At 35.4% G+C, this 12777-nt stretch overlaps 1 protein-coding gene across 2 annotated transcripts in view; it reads right to left on the bottom strand.

The window, feature by feature from the left end:
- The window catches only part of LIFR (LIF receptor subunit alpha), a 71604-nt gene that overhangs the window by 17615 nt on the left and 41212 nt on the right, over positions 1-12777 (bottom strand). For both annotated transcript variants that reach the window (XM_037002327.2, XM_037002331.2), the window contains 5 exons: positions 8661-8790; positions 8060-8229; positions 5746-5891; positions 4414-4576; positions 2195-2265 (listed from right to left, as the gene is read on the bottom strand). In XM_037002327.2, the coding sequence (XP_036858222.1) occupies positions 2195-2265; positions 4414-4576; positions 5746-5891; positions 8060-8229; positions 8661-8790 (680 nt within the window). The remainder of the gene's footprint in view (positions 1-2194; positions 2266-4413; positions 4577-5745; positions 5892-8059; positions 8230-8660; positions 8791-12777) is intronic.

Raw genomic sequence — 12777 nt, 5'->3', positions numbered from 1 at the left:
AACCTGTAAGAAGTGACTATGTGATAGGCAAGACCATCAAGTCTAAACTGGACCTTATATTAATCATAACAAGTCAACACTAGAAGAGATGAAGTTAACAGTGTAAACAGAGATTTAAAATACACTGAGACTTGGATAAATTGGGAGGGTGATACTAAAGACAAAGTGTACTTGCTGTAACCAGTAAGCGCACATAGAAATTTAAAAATGAAGTAAACATAAAATAATATTTAGCCTCACATTTTTCAGAAGCAAAACAACATAAAAAATTATGGCATCATAGTTTTAAAAAATATTATTTTCTCACTTAAAGTAGTATATAGTACATGCTCAATGTAGAAAATTGAAAGAAAAACAAGTGAAAAACTCCCATATTGCCATCTCTTAAATACTCTCACATTTTGATATTTCTGTCAAGTTGTTTTTCTAAGTGTAGATTTTTTATTAACATTAGTTTAATGTTAACATTATATTAATTAACATTACTATATAATTTTATATTTTTTCACTTTTCTGTGATATACTGTCTGTGATAATATGGTTATATACATTTTAATGACTATATTTCATGTAGGTTTTTTTTTACCATTTTACTTGAATATTCGTTAAATAAATGAAATTTAAGTTGTTTTTAATTTTTCACAATAATAAGTACTTCGGTGAACTTTTAAGTGCCACATTTTTTCTTTTTCAGAGTTAGAATTAATTCTTTAATACAGATTTCCAAAGTGGACTTGCCAGATAAAAGGAAATGATGTTCAGATGTAGCTAAACTGCTTTTCAAAACAATTGCTCCGATTTATACTGCAATTCACAGGACTCTATGACCTAGACTGATGTTGATATTAAACTCTGCTGAAAACCCTGCTCCAGCAGAGGTCCCAGATGACCTCCGATGTCCTGTCCTAAGCCTTGTGCCCTCACCACTCACCCCTTCACCCAACTCCCTCCCCTCCATTGGCTTCTATGATGCCATTTCTTCTCATCTTCCCAGCACCTCCACTCCCAATCTCCTCTGCTGGATTCTCCTTTTTTGCTGGTCCTTCACCTGCTGCTGTCATTTAGGGTTCCACCCCTGGCCTCTTTCCACCCTGTGATCCCATTTATATGCTCCTCAAAGCTACATCTTCAGCTTCAACCTCTCCCCTGAACTCTAAACCCTTACATCAAACCACCACCCATTGGACTTTTGCTGGGATATCCCAAGGACACATGATTAAAAACTCAACATGTCCAAAACAACATAATTTTCTACCCAAATATGCTCCTCCTTGACAAATGGCAGAACCATTAACCTAGTCACTGAATACAGAATCTGAATCACTTCACTATTATTAATCCTTGGTTAAATATTCATCTAGTTTGAATAACATTCCAAACTTTCTCCATAGTAAGTAATTGTATAATTGTTACTGTAGTATCATGAAGTCTGACAGACAACTGAGAGTAGCCTATGCATTTTTTCTAATCAAGAGTCAAAGGGGATCAACAGTCATATACAGACCTTTGCATGGCAACTGAACTTACACTGAACTTGTACACAGACTTTACTCAAAGCTGTACTGATGTCAAATTAAAAAATTTTTTTTTTACTTTCAGTAACAAAATTCATTATTTAAAGGAATCCAATAATGACTGTTCTTATAAAATCTAACAGAAAACAATTATTTGTTTTTGATGTTCACAAATATAGCAACAAAAACTTTGCTCTAGTAGAAAAAAGTTGTAAACACAATACAATTCATATTTATCTAAAAATTTTACAAAACCATGAGAAACTTTATAATTGTCAAATAAAATGCAATTTAAGGGAAATTAATTACATATGAAATATATATAAAGTTAGTTTCCTGTTCATCAAAGTAAAAAATGTAACATCAACACTTGGGATTCTAACTTGTAGCTTCTGATTATGTTTCTGAATAAAGTGAGAGAGATGGAATTCATGATATCCTCAGACCCTAAATAGTCATCACAGAATCAAACTAAAGAATGCTTTGATCTAGAGAGAAGATCTTCACTAAAGTAACTGGTGAATCAGCAGAGATAAGGAATCTGAGGAAGACTGGGGACTTAAGGAGACAGGTTAGAAACTAAGGCAGTTGGGAGATTCAGGCTCCCATAACCATATACAAATTCGGTAGTTTAGCGTAATACAGTTATTTAAATAGACAAGGGAAAATGAGGTATTTACCTTCCAATAGATTATTAAATTTTTTCCATCAGAACTCCACTCTCTCCAAGTATCTGGTCCCTTTGAAGGAACTAGGAAAGATTTAGAAGTTAGCATTTTGAAGATGTATATTATATATCAGTTTATAATATCAATAATTGAAGTGGTGATGCTGGAACTTTTTTTCTAGGTTTTTGGAATACTCAAAAAAAATGTAAAGCAGTCAGTGGCTCCCACTTAGAAAATGAAGCAATGGAAAAATTGAGCTCTCAATGTCTACAAAACACAATACTCCTTAGAATGAGTTAAAATTATGCTCAAGGCCCTAAGTGATGGGTCCCCAGGCACCGCTTGGGCCCGCATCCTCCTATCTCCCCTTCTTCCAATCAGCTCTGGCCACACTCTGATTTCCGGGCTGCTCCTTGAACATGCTGAGGACCACTGCCTCAGGCTTTCTGTATTTTCTGTGCCCTCTCTCCCTTTGCCTAGAACTCTCCTCCCCTGACCCAACCATGCTTCCTCACCTCCTTTACATCTCAGTTCCAATGGAAGTGAGGTCTTTCCCCGGCCCTATATAAACTGCACACATCCACACCCCACCCCACCCTGTGTCCTGACCTTCATTCTCTAGGCCCCCTTTCTAGGCTCTGTGGCACTCACTACCACCTGACACACTATTATATATTTTTAAAATTTCATTTATAATCCTCTATACTATAAACTCCATGACAGAGACTGATGTTTTATTCACTGCTATATTCTTGGTGACTACAATAATTCCTCACATATAGTGGGTACTCAGTAAGTATTTATTAAGTGAATAAATGCCCTCATTTTAATGAGGTGTAAACAAAATATTTCCTCTTGACAAGAGCTCATCAACTTAAGGCAAAAGTTCCCGTAGTAGCCAGTATCCACGGTGATACTGGTCCTGCCTGCTGATAGTCATGCCCTTTGTGGTCCCCTCCCACACTGCATCAGAGTCCACCTGTGTGACCAATAAGGTATGGCAGACATGAGGTATGTCCCTTCTGAGGCTAGGGCATAACAAACACTGTGGAGGCTGCCTTGCTTTCTCTTTGGTCGCGGAGTCTAGGAGCTGGCTGCCATGTTATGAGGACATTCCAGCAGCCCTAAGGAAAGGCCTGAATGGTGAGGAACTGAGGCCTCCTGCCAAGAGCTGCTGAGGGAGCCCTTAAAGCCCGTCTCTAGCCCCAGTCAAGCCTGCAGCACCACCCACATCTTGACATACTCAGGAGAGACTAACCCAGAACCACTCAGCTCAGCTGCCCCTGACTTTCTGACTCATAGACATTGTGAGATGATAAATGCTTAATGTTTTAAGCCACTGAGTTTTAGGGTAATGTGTCACCATATAGCAATAGATAACTAGTATGTTCTAACTCTGCACTCATGCATAGGATTCATTTTTGATGATCCGAGTAATTCTTCCACACAGAGCAAAGCTCCTCTCATCTCTCTAGTCTTGCTTCATGTGGGAAGACAAAATTTGGATTAACATCTATCATTTTTTTGTTTTGCTATTTGTTAACTTTTTGGGAAGAAATTTTAAATTCCCTATATTACGTAGTACAAAGTTTTTGCTATCTTTTATTGAATGATTCCTGAAAATTACACTTATTTCTAAGTTTCTTGTCTTCTTTTTTAAAGTTGACATTTGACTACTCAAGGATAGAATTACCTTCTGCCTTTAGAAATGATCAGAAAACAAATTACCTGATTTTATACCTACTTTGATCTGGGTATACTGTAAAAACTAAGTTGAAGACTTTTTAGTTCCATCCATTCCTCAGGCCTAGTTTACATATAAAAATTCCAATAAATTCTCTTTATTAATAAATGTTTTCAATAAACAGGTAATCTAAATAGATTGTTAAAATTCTAGGGAAAGGCGAAGTGTGAGAAAAATCACCCCATAATCTTACCATGGCTTCAAGTTTGGTTTCTTATACGTTATTTTAATGTAGTTGCAATCATACTGTCAATAGGGTAGCCTCGTCTTTTCATACATCATATACCGAAGTATTTTTCCGTATTACCACAAAACTTTAAAGACCATCATTAAAAATGCCTGTATGATATTTTGCTGGGAGAATCACAAAATTTATCTAAGCATTCTCTTACTTTTAGTCACTTAGTGACATTTTCTTTAAAAAAAGAAGTTGTAAAATATCTGAATATGTATAAATAATTAGCCACAAATCACTTAGTTAACTTACTGGCTTCTGTGGTTAAATACTGTTTTTCATTGCTCCATTTGCTCCATTTCCAGAAAGTTTCAGTAGCACAACGAATCCGGAAAGTATATATAGTATATGGATTTAACTTGTCCACAGCAACAAGATAACTTGAATTTTCTACTCCTCTGATTGTGACATTCCGCTATTAGAAAACAAATATGTATATATATGCATATGTAATGTCATATATGTATGAATACATATATACACATACACACACTTTTTAAAATAAGAAATCCTCCCAAATTTGTAATATTAAATCAACTGAATGTTCATATGAGTTTGGCCTTTATAAGACCAAAAAAAGATCACCTACTGTAATATTTTAATTATTATATAAATGCCAAATCAGTGAAATTATGCTCTGCAATAGGAATAAACAAAATTTAGGTGTCATTTTAACTCAAATACTGTTCTAAGTAATAATGGTCAATTAAATTTGCAGAGAGGGTGATGTAATTTGATAATCAGTCAATGGCTAATAGTAATGTAATAAAACTTTTAATACAATTTGGTAATTTAAGATGATCTTGAGGAGTAAATATATTATTCAGATGATATTTGGAAGCTTCTTGGAGGCAGGCGTCATCATCTCATGCATTTTTTTAATATGGCACTTAGAATTTCTAGTATGGTGCTCAACATGTAGAATATTCAAAAGATACTTTTGTAAACTAAATAAAATTAAAATGGAATAATTCTAAACAAATTTGAGTATTTGCATGCCTCAGGAAAGCTCCCAAATGCTAGTTTTTGGGTTACACTTTGTGATATGACTAATTTTCTAGAAATCATTAGTAAGTTTCCAAATGATTATTTAAGTACACTACTATTTATTTTGGACTTATAACAAATTAAAAGATGCAGTATAAAAGTCAACCTAAGTATTTAAAATGTATTAAAAAGTCACATTTTGACTTACAATGACCAATTATAATTTGCTCCTATTGCTGCACTTAACAAGTTTAAAAATCACATCTCTCTTGTGCCGATTAGTCCATTAAACAATGCTAAAGGTTACAGCAAAAATCACTCATTCATTTACAAACTTATTAAGCACCAGCTATGCTAGACCTAGAAACATTCTGTGTAATGAAGATCAACAAAGGTTCTATAATATCCAGTATTATTGTTTTCATGTACCAAATATAATGCTGTTATTAAATTGACATACAATATGTTGATTCTCAGTAAATCTCTATAATTAATAATCTGAGAGTTTATGTATATCGATTTACTTAATCCATTTTGAAAATTAAGCATTTTATCCAAAATAACCTCAAAGGAAGTTTATAGAAGAGTCTTACTTACCAATTCTTGTATTGAATTAGTTGTATTAATTTCAATCTCACATAAAAGTTTAACCTTTGCAAAGTTGCCTGGTAAATGCCAGGAAAGTGTAACAGCTGTTGAATTAATATCCTTCACTTTGACTGAAGTAGGAATATGGGGGTAAACTGTAAATATAAAGAATACTTTAAAAGCTATTTTCTGATAAGACAAAAGAGAATCAAGGAAAACAAAAACCAAGAGATGTATCATTAGTGCTGATCAACAATATTTTACCCAGTACTTGTGGAATACACAGACATCACTTTGGCTGCTGACATCATGCCAACATTTTTTAAGAACTAACCACACTGAAGGTTCTTCAGTTGGGTGCTGAGAATACTAGAAGGTGGTAAGAACATAGTCTCTACCTTTAAGGAACCCCTCATTTACTTGGAGAATGACAAACAGAAAGAGAAAAGTAATAAGGTGTGTATATATGCTAATTTCTAACTGTGTGGTACAGATCTTAACAGCTATAGGAATTTAGATGTAAGCATGGTAGAGAAAGTCTTACAGTGAAGATGGGATTTAAGATGAGCTTTGTAGAATCAGACTAAAACTGGCAAAATGCAGAAAAACATTTCAGACTGGGGTGTTGGCAAGAACCAAGGTTCGTGAAGCAAACCACACATTATGTTGGCGAGTACATACACCAGCTTGAGTGGTGGGAAAGAATTGTGTGGCAAGTAAAGTTGAAATGGAAGAGAGCAGACAAATACATACAAACACTAACACTCAAGTATAAAATGCAGCTGTTCTGACTTTAGGAAAAATTAGGAAATAACAAAGATAATGGCAGGAACAATTGATAAAAGTGTACTTACACTGACAAATAAGGCAACAGGATCATGTGCTAATTCCTAGCCAAGCTGTATCTGGTTGAAGCCCTTTCTTCCCTGATTGTGCATCTCTAAGGGGATGCCTCTATGATACTGCTCTGTGTGTTGCAGAGCCTGGCACAGAGTTGAGGGCAATGGAATGACCATGGAAATGAATGCCAAAAACATGGACCATATTTTATTTCTACTTTGAACTATCTATTAGATAGACTGGTAAAAAATCAGAAATCACTGGCAATAAAAAGGAACTACTACTAATACATACAACCTGGATGGATCTCATGGACATTAATTATCCTTAGTAAAAAACGCCAACCTCCAAAGGTTACAGATTGTATGATTCCATTTACATAATGTTCTCAAAGTGACAAAATAGAGATGAACAGATTAGCTGTGGCCTGGGGACAGGGAAGCAAGGTACCTCAAAGGGGTGCATGAGGAAGTACATGAGGGTATCTGTAGTTCTGTACTTTGATAGTGTTGGTAGTTCCATGGATCTAACTGCACAGAATTACACACACACACACACACACACACACACACACACACACAGAACTGAATACACATAAAAACTGGTGAAACCTGAGCAAAGTCAGTAGTCCAGTTCAGTGGTCTGGTTCCCAGCACTGTACCAGTGTCAACTGTCTCATTTGGATATTGTACTAGAGATATGTAAGATGTTACCATCTGGGAGACCATGGCTCTACTTTATTATTTTTGCAAATACCTGTGAGTCTATAATTATTTCAAACTTAAAAAGTTTTTAAAAATTAGGCAAAAAATTTTTCAGAAATCAAGAACGGTTTGATAAAGCTGTTAGAGACTCTAACAAAGTCTACTTCACTCCATTTTGAAACAAGCTAATACGTGAAACCTCTCCTTCCATGTTGTCCTTTAACCAGACCTTTCTGAATTTCAGGAAGTTTAGCTGGTGCCCCTGGACTATAGATAAGGACATTCCATTCCCGAGGCAGCTTCCAAGTACACAGCCTCCTGGACGCCATTAAGTGTGCTCCCGAGCCATTGATTCCATGAATTTCCCCTTGAAAATGCTCTCATTTTCCACGGCACCTTGGAGGCGGCCGTGGGAGGCTAGCCCACTGCCTGCGCAAGGTGCTGGCTTCCTGAACAAAGCAACCTTTCCTTTCACCAAACTCTGTCTTGACTTTTGGCTTTTTGAGGGAACCAATGCTGACTCTGGGTTCAGAACAGGGCCACTTACAGGCTCTGTGTCAATGACTAATTCAAATTTTTATTTGAATTCAATAAAATGGTGAAACTTGAAATTATATATTTTTAAAGCTTTTACAATAAAATTTACAAAATTAATATTAAATAACTGTAAATAAAATAATCAGTAAAAAGTTACCTCTAGATGAATTTTTCATTAATCCCAATGATATGACACCATTTCTTAAGTTATTTTCAAGACATGGGTTTATGTAGCAGCTTACCTTTTTCAGTTATGTTAACTAAAATCGTTGATTCTGATTCACCCAGAGGATTGTGAGCATTCAAAGTAAAATTATATATTTCTTGATTTGGAAGCATCTGAAAGAGTAACTGGTAGCTTTCATTTGCTGGTGCTTCAATTCTTTGAAATCTGACATATTTTCCTGAAAAACTAGGAATTAAGAGAGCAATTAAGACTACTCAATTTCAAAATGACAATAGATAAATACTTCAGGAAAAAAATGAATGGATACTTTTCTAATAATTAATCTAATCTTTCTTTAAAGTTTATATTTCTAATTAGATATACTACATACTCAAGGAAAAATATGTATATGATACAGAGAATAGAAGACAATAATCAGCCATAAATAAGCCCTCCCCAGAAACCATCTCTGCTCATATTTGAGGGTCCTGCCATCTAGACCTTTTGAAAAAGGAGACAAATCCAGTCCATGTGCATTTAAATTGAAGTATGTATAGTATATCCAATATTATACAGCATATTTGGTTTTGATAGTATAAATGAGAGCATTTTTCTATGTCACTTAGCATCCTTCAATGTCTTCTCACTGTTTGACATCTCTTCCTGGTGGCCTTTACCTTTCCAATAAAGTGTAACTTGTTTTGCGTGGGCCCACCAGTGCTGTTGGTCTTCCTGGATTCCAAGTACATATAATCTCTTTTAAATCATATGTCTCACAATTCAGTTTTTGAGGAATATCAGGTGGATCTAAAGCAAAAAAGAAAAACAAGTGTAACTACTTATGGTTATATAATTTTCCCTGAAAACATTATGTTTCATAAATGTTAATTATATTTAGTATAATTTCCTTAAAAAATGAAATAATTTATTGTTTACATTATACTTTTTGAACAAAGCAGGAATTACCATGCTTTCCATAGCATGGTTTTTTTTGGATTTTGTATTACATTAGAAATGATGGATTAAAATATACTGAAAAGTGACTATTAGTTCACTAGGAAACTCCCCAATAGCAACCTGTAAATGACAATTATAGTTTTTTTCCCTTAAATCCTATTTGAGTCTATCAAATCTCTCAAAGGAAAGCTGCGTCCAAGTTACGTCAAATAAATCTACAGGTTAAAAGTATTATCATCTACCATCTATAAATTGTGATTTGAAAAGAAGCGCCAAATCATATTAAAAGTCAACATTAGTCATGTTACAAGTTTCAGAGTTCTTAAATAAGTTAGAGTTATTATTTACAAATTAATAATATTTGGTAAAATTCTATTATCTCCCTATATTCAAAGTGACTAGTACTCTTCTGTTTTTCCTCTTTATTGAAAGTACTCTTTCGCTTTGTACAGGTAAAACTAGAAGAAGAAAAAGGTTTATTTTATGTGTATGTCTGAGAACCTTAAAGTGATAGGGAAAATTCTGCAGTCTGACACTGATTATAGAAAATTGATATTTCTGTAATCAGGTTTACCAAGCATACAGGAAAACAAGTATTTCTGCTGTTGTCTTCATCCAAGACTATCTTTCAGTGAACGTTACGTTTTTTTTTAAAAATAATTATCCACAGGCATACCTCATTTCATTGCATTTTGCTTTATTGTGCTTCGCAGATATGTTTTATATAAACTGAAGATTTGTGGCAACCCTGCATTGAGCAGATCTTTGGCTCCATTTTTCCAACAGCATTTGTTCACTTTGGGTCTCTGTGTCACATTTGGTAATTCTCACAATACTTCAAACTTTTTCATTATTATTATTATAATTATATTATGGTTATCTGTGATCAGTGATCTTTGATGAAATTGCTTTGGGTGACATGAACTGCACTCATATAAGACAACAAACTTAGTCCATAAATGTGTGTGTTCTGATGGCTCCATGGACTGGCCCCTCCCCATCTCTCTCCCTTTCCTTGGGCCACCCTGTTCCCTGAGACACAACAACATTGAGATTAGGCCTATCAGTAACCCTACAGTGGCCACTAAGTGTTCAAGTGAGAGGAAGAGTTGCACGTTTCTCACTTTAAATCAAAAGTTAGAAATGATTAAGTTTCATGAGGAAAGCATGTTGAAAACCAAGACAGGCCAAAAGCTAGGCCTCTTGCCCCAGTTAGCTAAGCTATGAATGCAGAGGAAAAAGTTCTTGAAGGAAATTAAAAGCACTCTTTCAGCGACCACATGAATGATAAGGAAGCAAAACAGCTTCATTGCTGATAAGGAGAAAGTTTTAGTGATCTGGATAGAAGATCACACCAGCCACCACATTCCCTTAAGCCAAAACCTAATCCAGCCCAAGGCCCTCCTAACTCTTCAATTCTATGAAGGTGGAGAGAGGTCAAGAAGCTGCAGAAGAAAAGCTTGAAGCTAGCAGAGGTTGGTTCAGAAGGAAAGAAGCCATCTCAATGACATAAAAGTGCAGGTGTAGCAGCAAGTGCTGGGTAGGAGCTGCAACAAGTTATCCATAATATGCAGTTAGAATAATTAATTAAATGGCTGCACTGAACGACAAATTTTCAATATAGGCGATGCAGTCTTTGGTTGGAAGAAGATGTTACCCAGGACTTTCATAGCTAGAAAGGAGAAGTCAATGACTAAGTTCAAATCTTAAAAGGACAGGGTCACTCTCTGGTTAAAGGTTAATGCAGCTGGTGTCTTTAAGTTGAAGCCAATGCTCATTTACCATTCCAAAAACCCTAGGGCCCTTAAAAATTATGCTAAATCTACTCTACTACCACTCTCTAAATGGAACAAGAAATCCACGATGACAGCACATCTCTTTATAACATATTCACTAAGTATTTTTAGCATACTACTGAAACCTAGACAAAAAGATTCCTTTCAAAATATTACAGCTCATCAAAAATGCATCTAGTCACCCAAGAGCTCTGATGGAGATGGACAACAATATTAATGTTGTTTTCATGCCTGCTAACACAACATCCACTCTTGTACCCCATGGATCAAGTAGTAATTTTGACTTTCAAGTCTCATCACTTAATACATTTCATTAAGGCTACAGCTGCTATGGACAGTGAGTCCTCTGATGGATCTGAGCAAAGTAACTGAAAACCTTCTGGGAAGGATTCACCATTCAAGATGCCACTCAAAGCATTCCTGACTCATGGGAAGATGTCAAAATATCAACATTAACAGGAATTTGGAAGAAGTTGATTCCAACCTTCATGGATGATTTTGAGGGGTTCAAGACTTCAATGGAGGAAGTAACTGCAGATGTGGTAGAAAGAGCAAGAGAACTAGGATTAGAAGTGGAGCCTGAAGAAGAGACTGAATTGCTGCAATCTCATGATAAAACTTTAACAGATGAGGAGCTGCTGCTTATGGATGAATTAGGAAAGTGGTTTCTTGAGATGGAATCTACTGGTGAAAATGCTGTAAATATTGTTGATTTAATAAAGGATTTAAATATTACATAAATTAAGTTGATAATAGCAGTGGCAGGGTTTGAGAGGACTGACTCTAATCTTGAAAGAAGTTCTACTATGAGGAAAATGCTTTTAAACATCATCATGAGCTACAGAGGAATCATTTTTGAAAGCAAGAGTCAATTGACATGGCACACCTCATTGTTGTATTATTTTAAGAAATGCCACGACCACCCCAAACTTCAGCGACCACCACTATTATCAGTCAGCAGTTACACCACAAAGGCAAGACCCTACACCAACAGGAAGATTTATGACTTCCTGAAAGCTTAGATGATGGTTAGCAGTTTTCACTAATACTTTTCAATCAAGGTATGTACATTTTTTTAGACATAATGCTATTGCACACTTAATATAGTACAGTATAAACATAACTTTTATTATATGTACTGGAAAACTAAAAATTCATTTGACTCACTTTATTGCAATATATTCAGTTTATTGTAATGAACCAAATTAGCAATATCTCTGAGGTATGCCTGTATGTCACCTTTTGATATAGCTTATCAGGCAGCTTCACAACATGTACCACTGGTTCTCAACTTAGACTCCAGAGCATTTGTGAGGAATGATTTAAGTCATTTCCAAAAATTCCATTAGAAAAGAAAACTTGATTTTCTATAGTTTAAATTTGAACATAACCTCACTCTCACTTAAATTCTAAAATGCATTACTTGGAAAATGAAAAGGTTATAGCCATCAAGCTAAGAAATACATCTAATCCTGGTCTTTCCCTTGGGAATATATCAGCAACTGAATATAATTCCCATAAGTTTCTATGAAAGTAAAAGGAGACTGTGAGCTGCTGATCTGGAGTACAGTGGGCAATCATAATAAAGTGTAAGAAAAATCACTAAGTAATCAAAAGAAAATCACAAAACTCATTATATTTCACACACTTCATTGACAAGATCCTAGGACCAAAAACAGAGCCTTTAATTCAGAATGTGGGGAGGAAGGGAGACACAGCTATCCGTGTACTGCACTATAGTCACCACATGACAGGGGACAGAAAAACTCGAAATGCAAAATTATCTGTGGACATTCAACATGATCCATATTGGTAGGGCAGTTCCCCACAACTTTCAGAAATACCATGGCAGTTTAGAGCTGTAGGAGTGACCATGTTAGTAACAATGGCCATGCGTTATGGAGCCCACATGACACATAACATGGTGGGGGGTGGGTCTCATCCATGCCCTCCACCCATCCTCTTCTCCACAAATACATTAGTTTAAAAGTTGGAGAAGCATATATTATGCTATTGAAAGACTGTAAAGTATTACAATTTC

This window comes from Manis javanica, chromosome 1 (assembly GCF_040802235.1).
Source record: "Manis javanica isolate MJ-LG chromosome 1, MJ_LKY, whole genome shotgun sequence".
In the NCBI taxonomy this organism is placed as follows: domain Eukaryota; kingdom Metazoa; phylum Chordata; class Mammalia; order Pholidota; family Manidae; genus Manis; species Manis javanica.
Note: the sequence above shows the minus strand (reverse complement) of the source record. Positions and strands in the feature narration are given on the sequence as shown.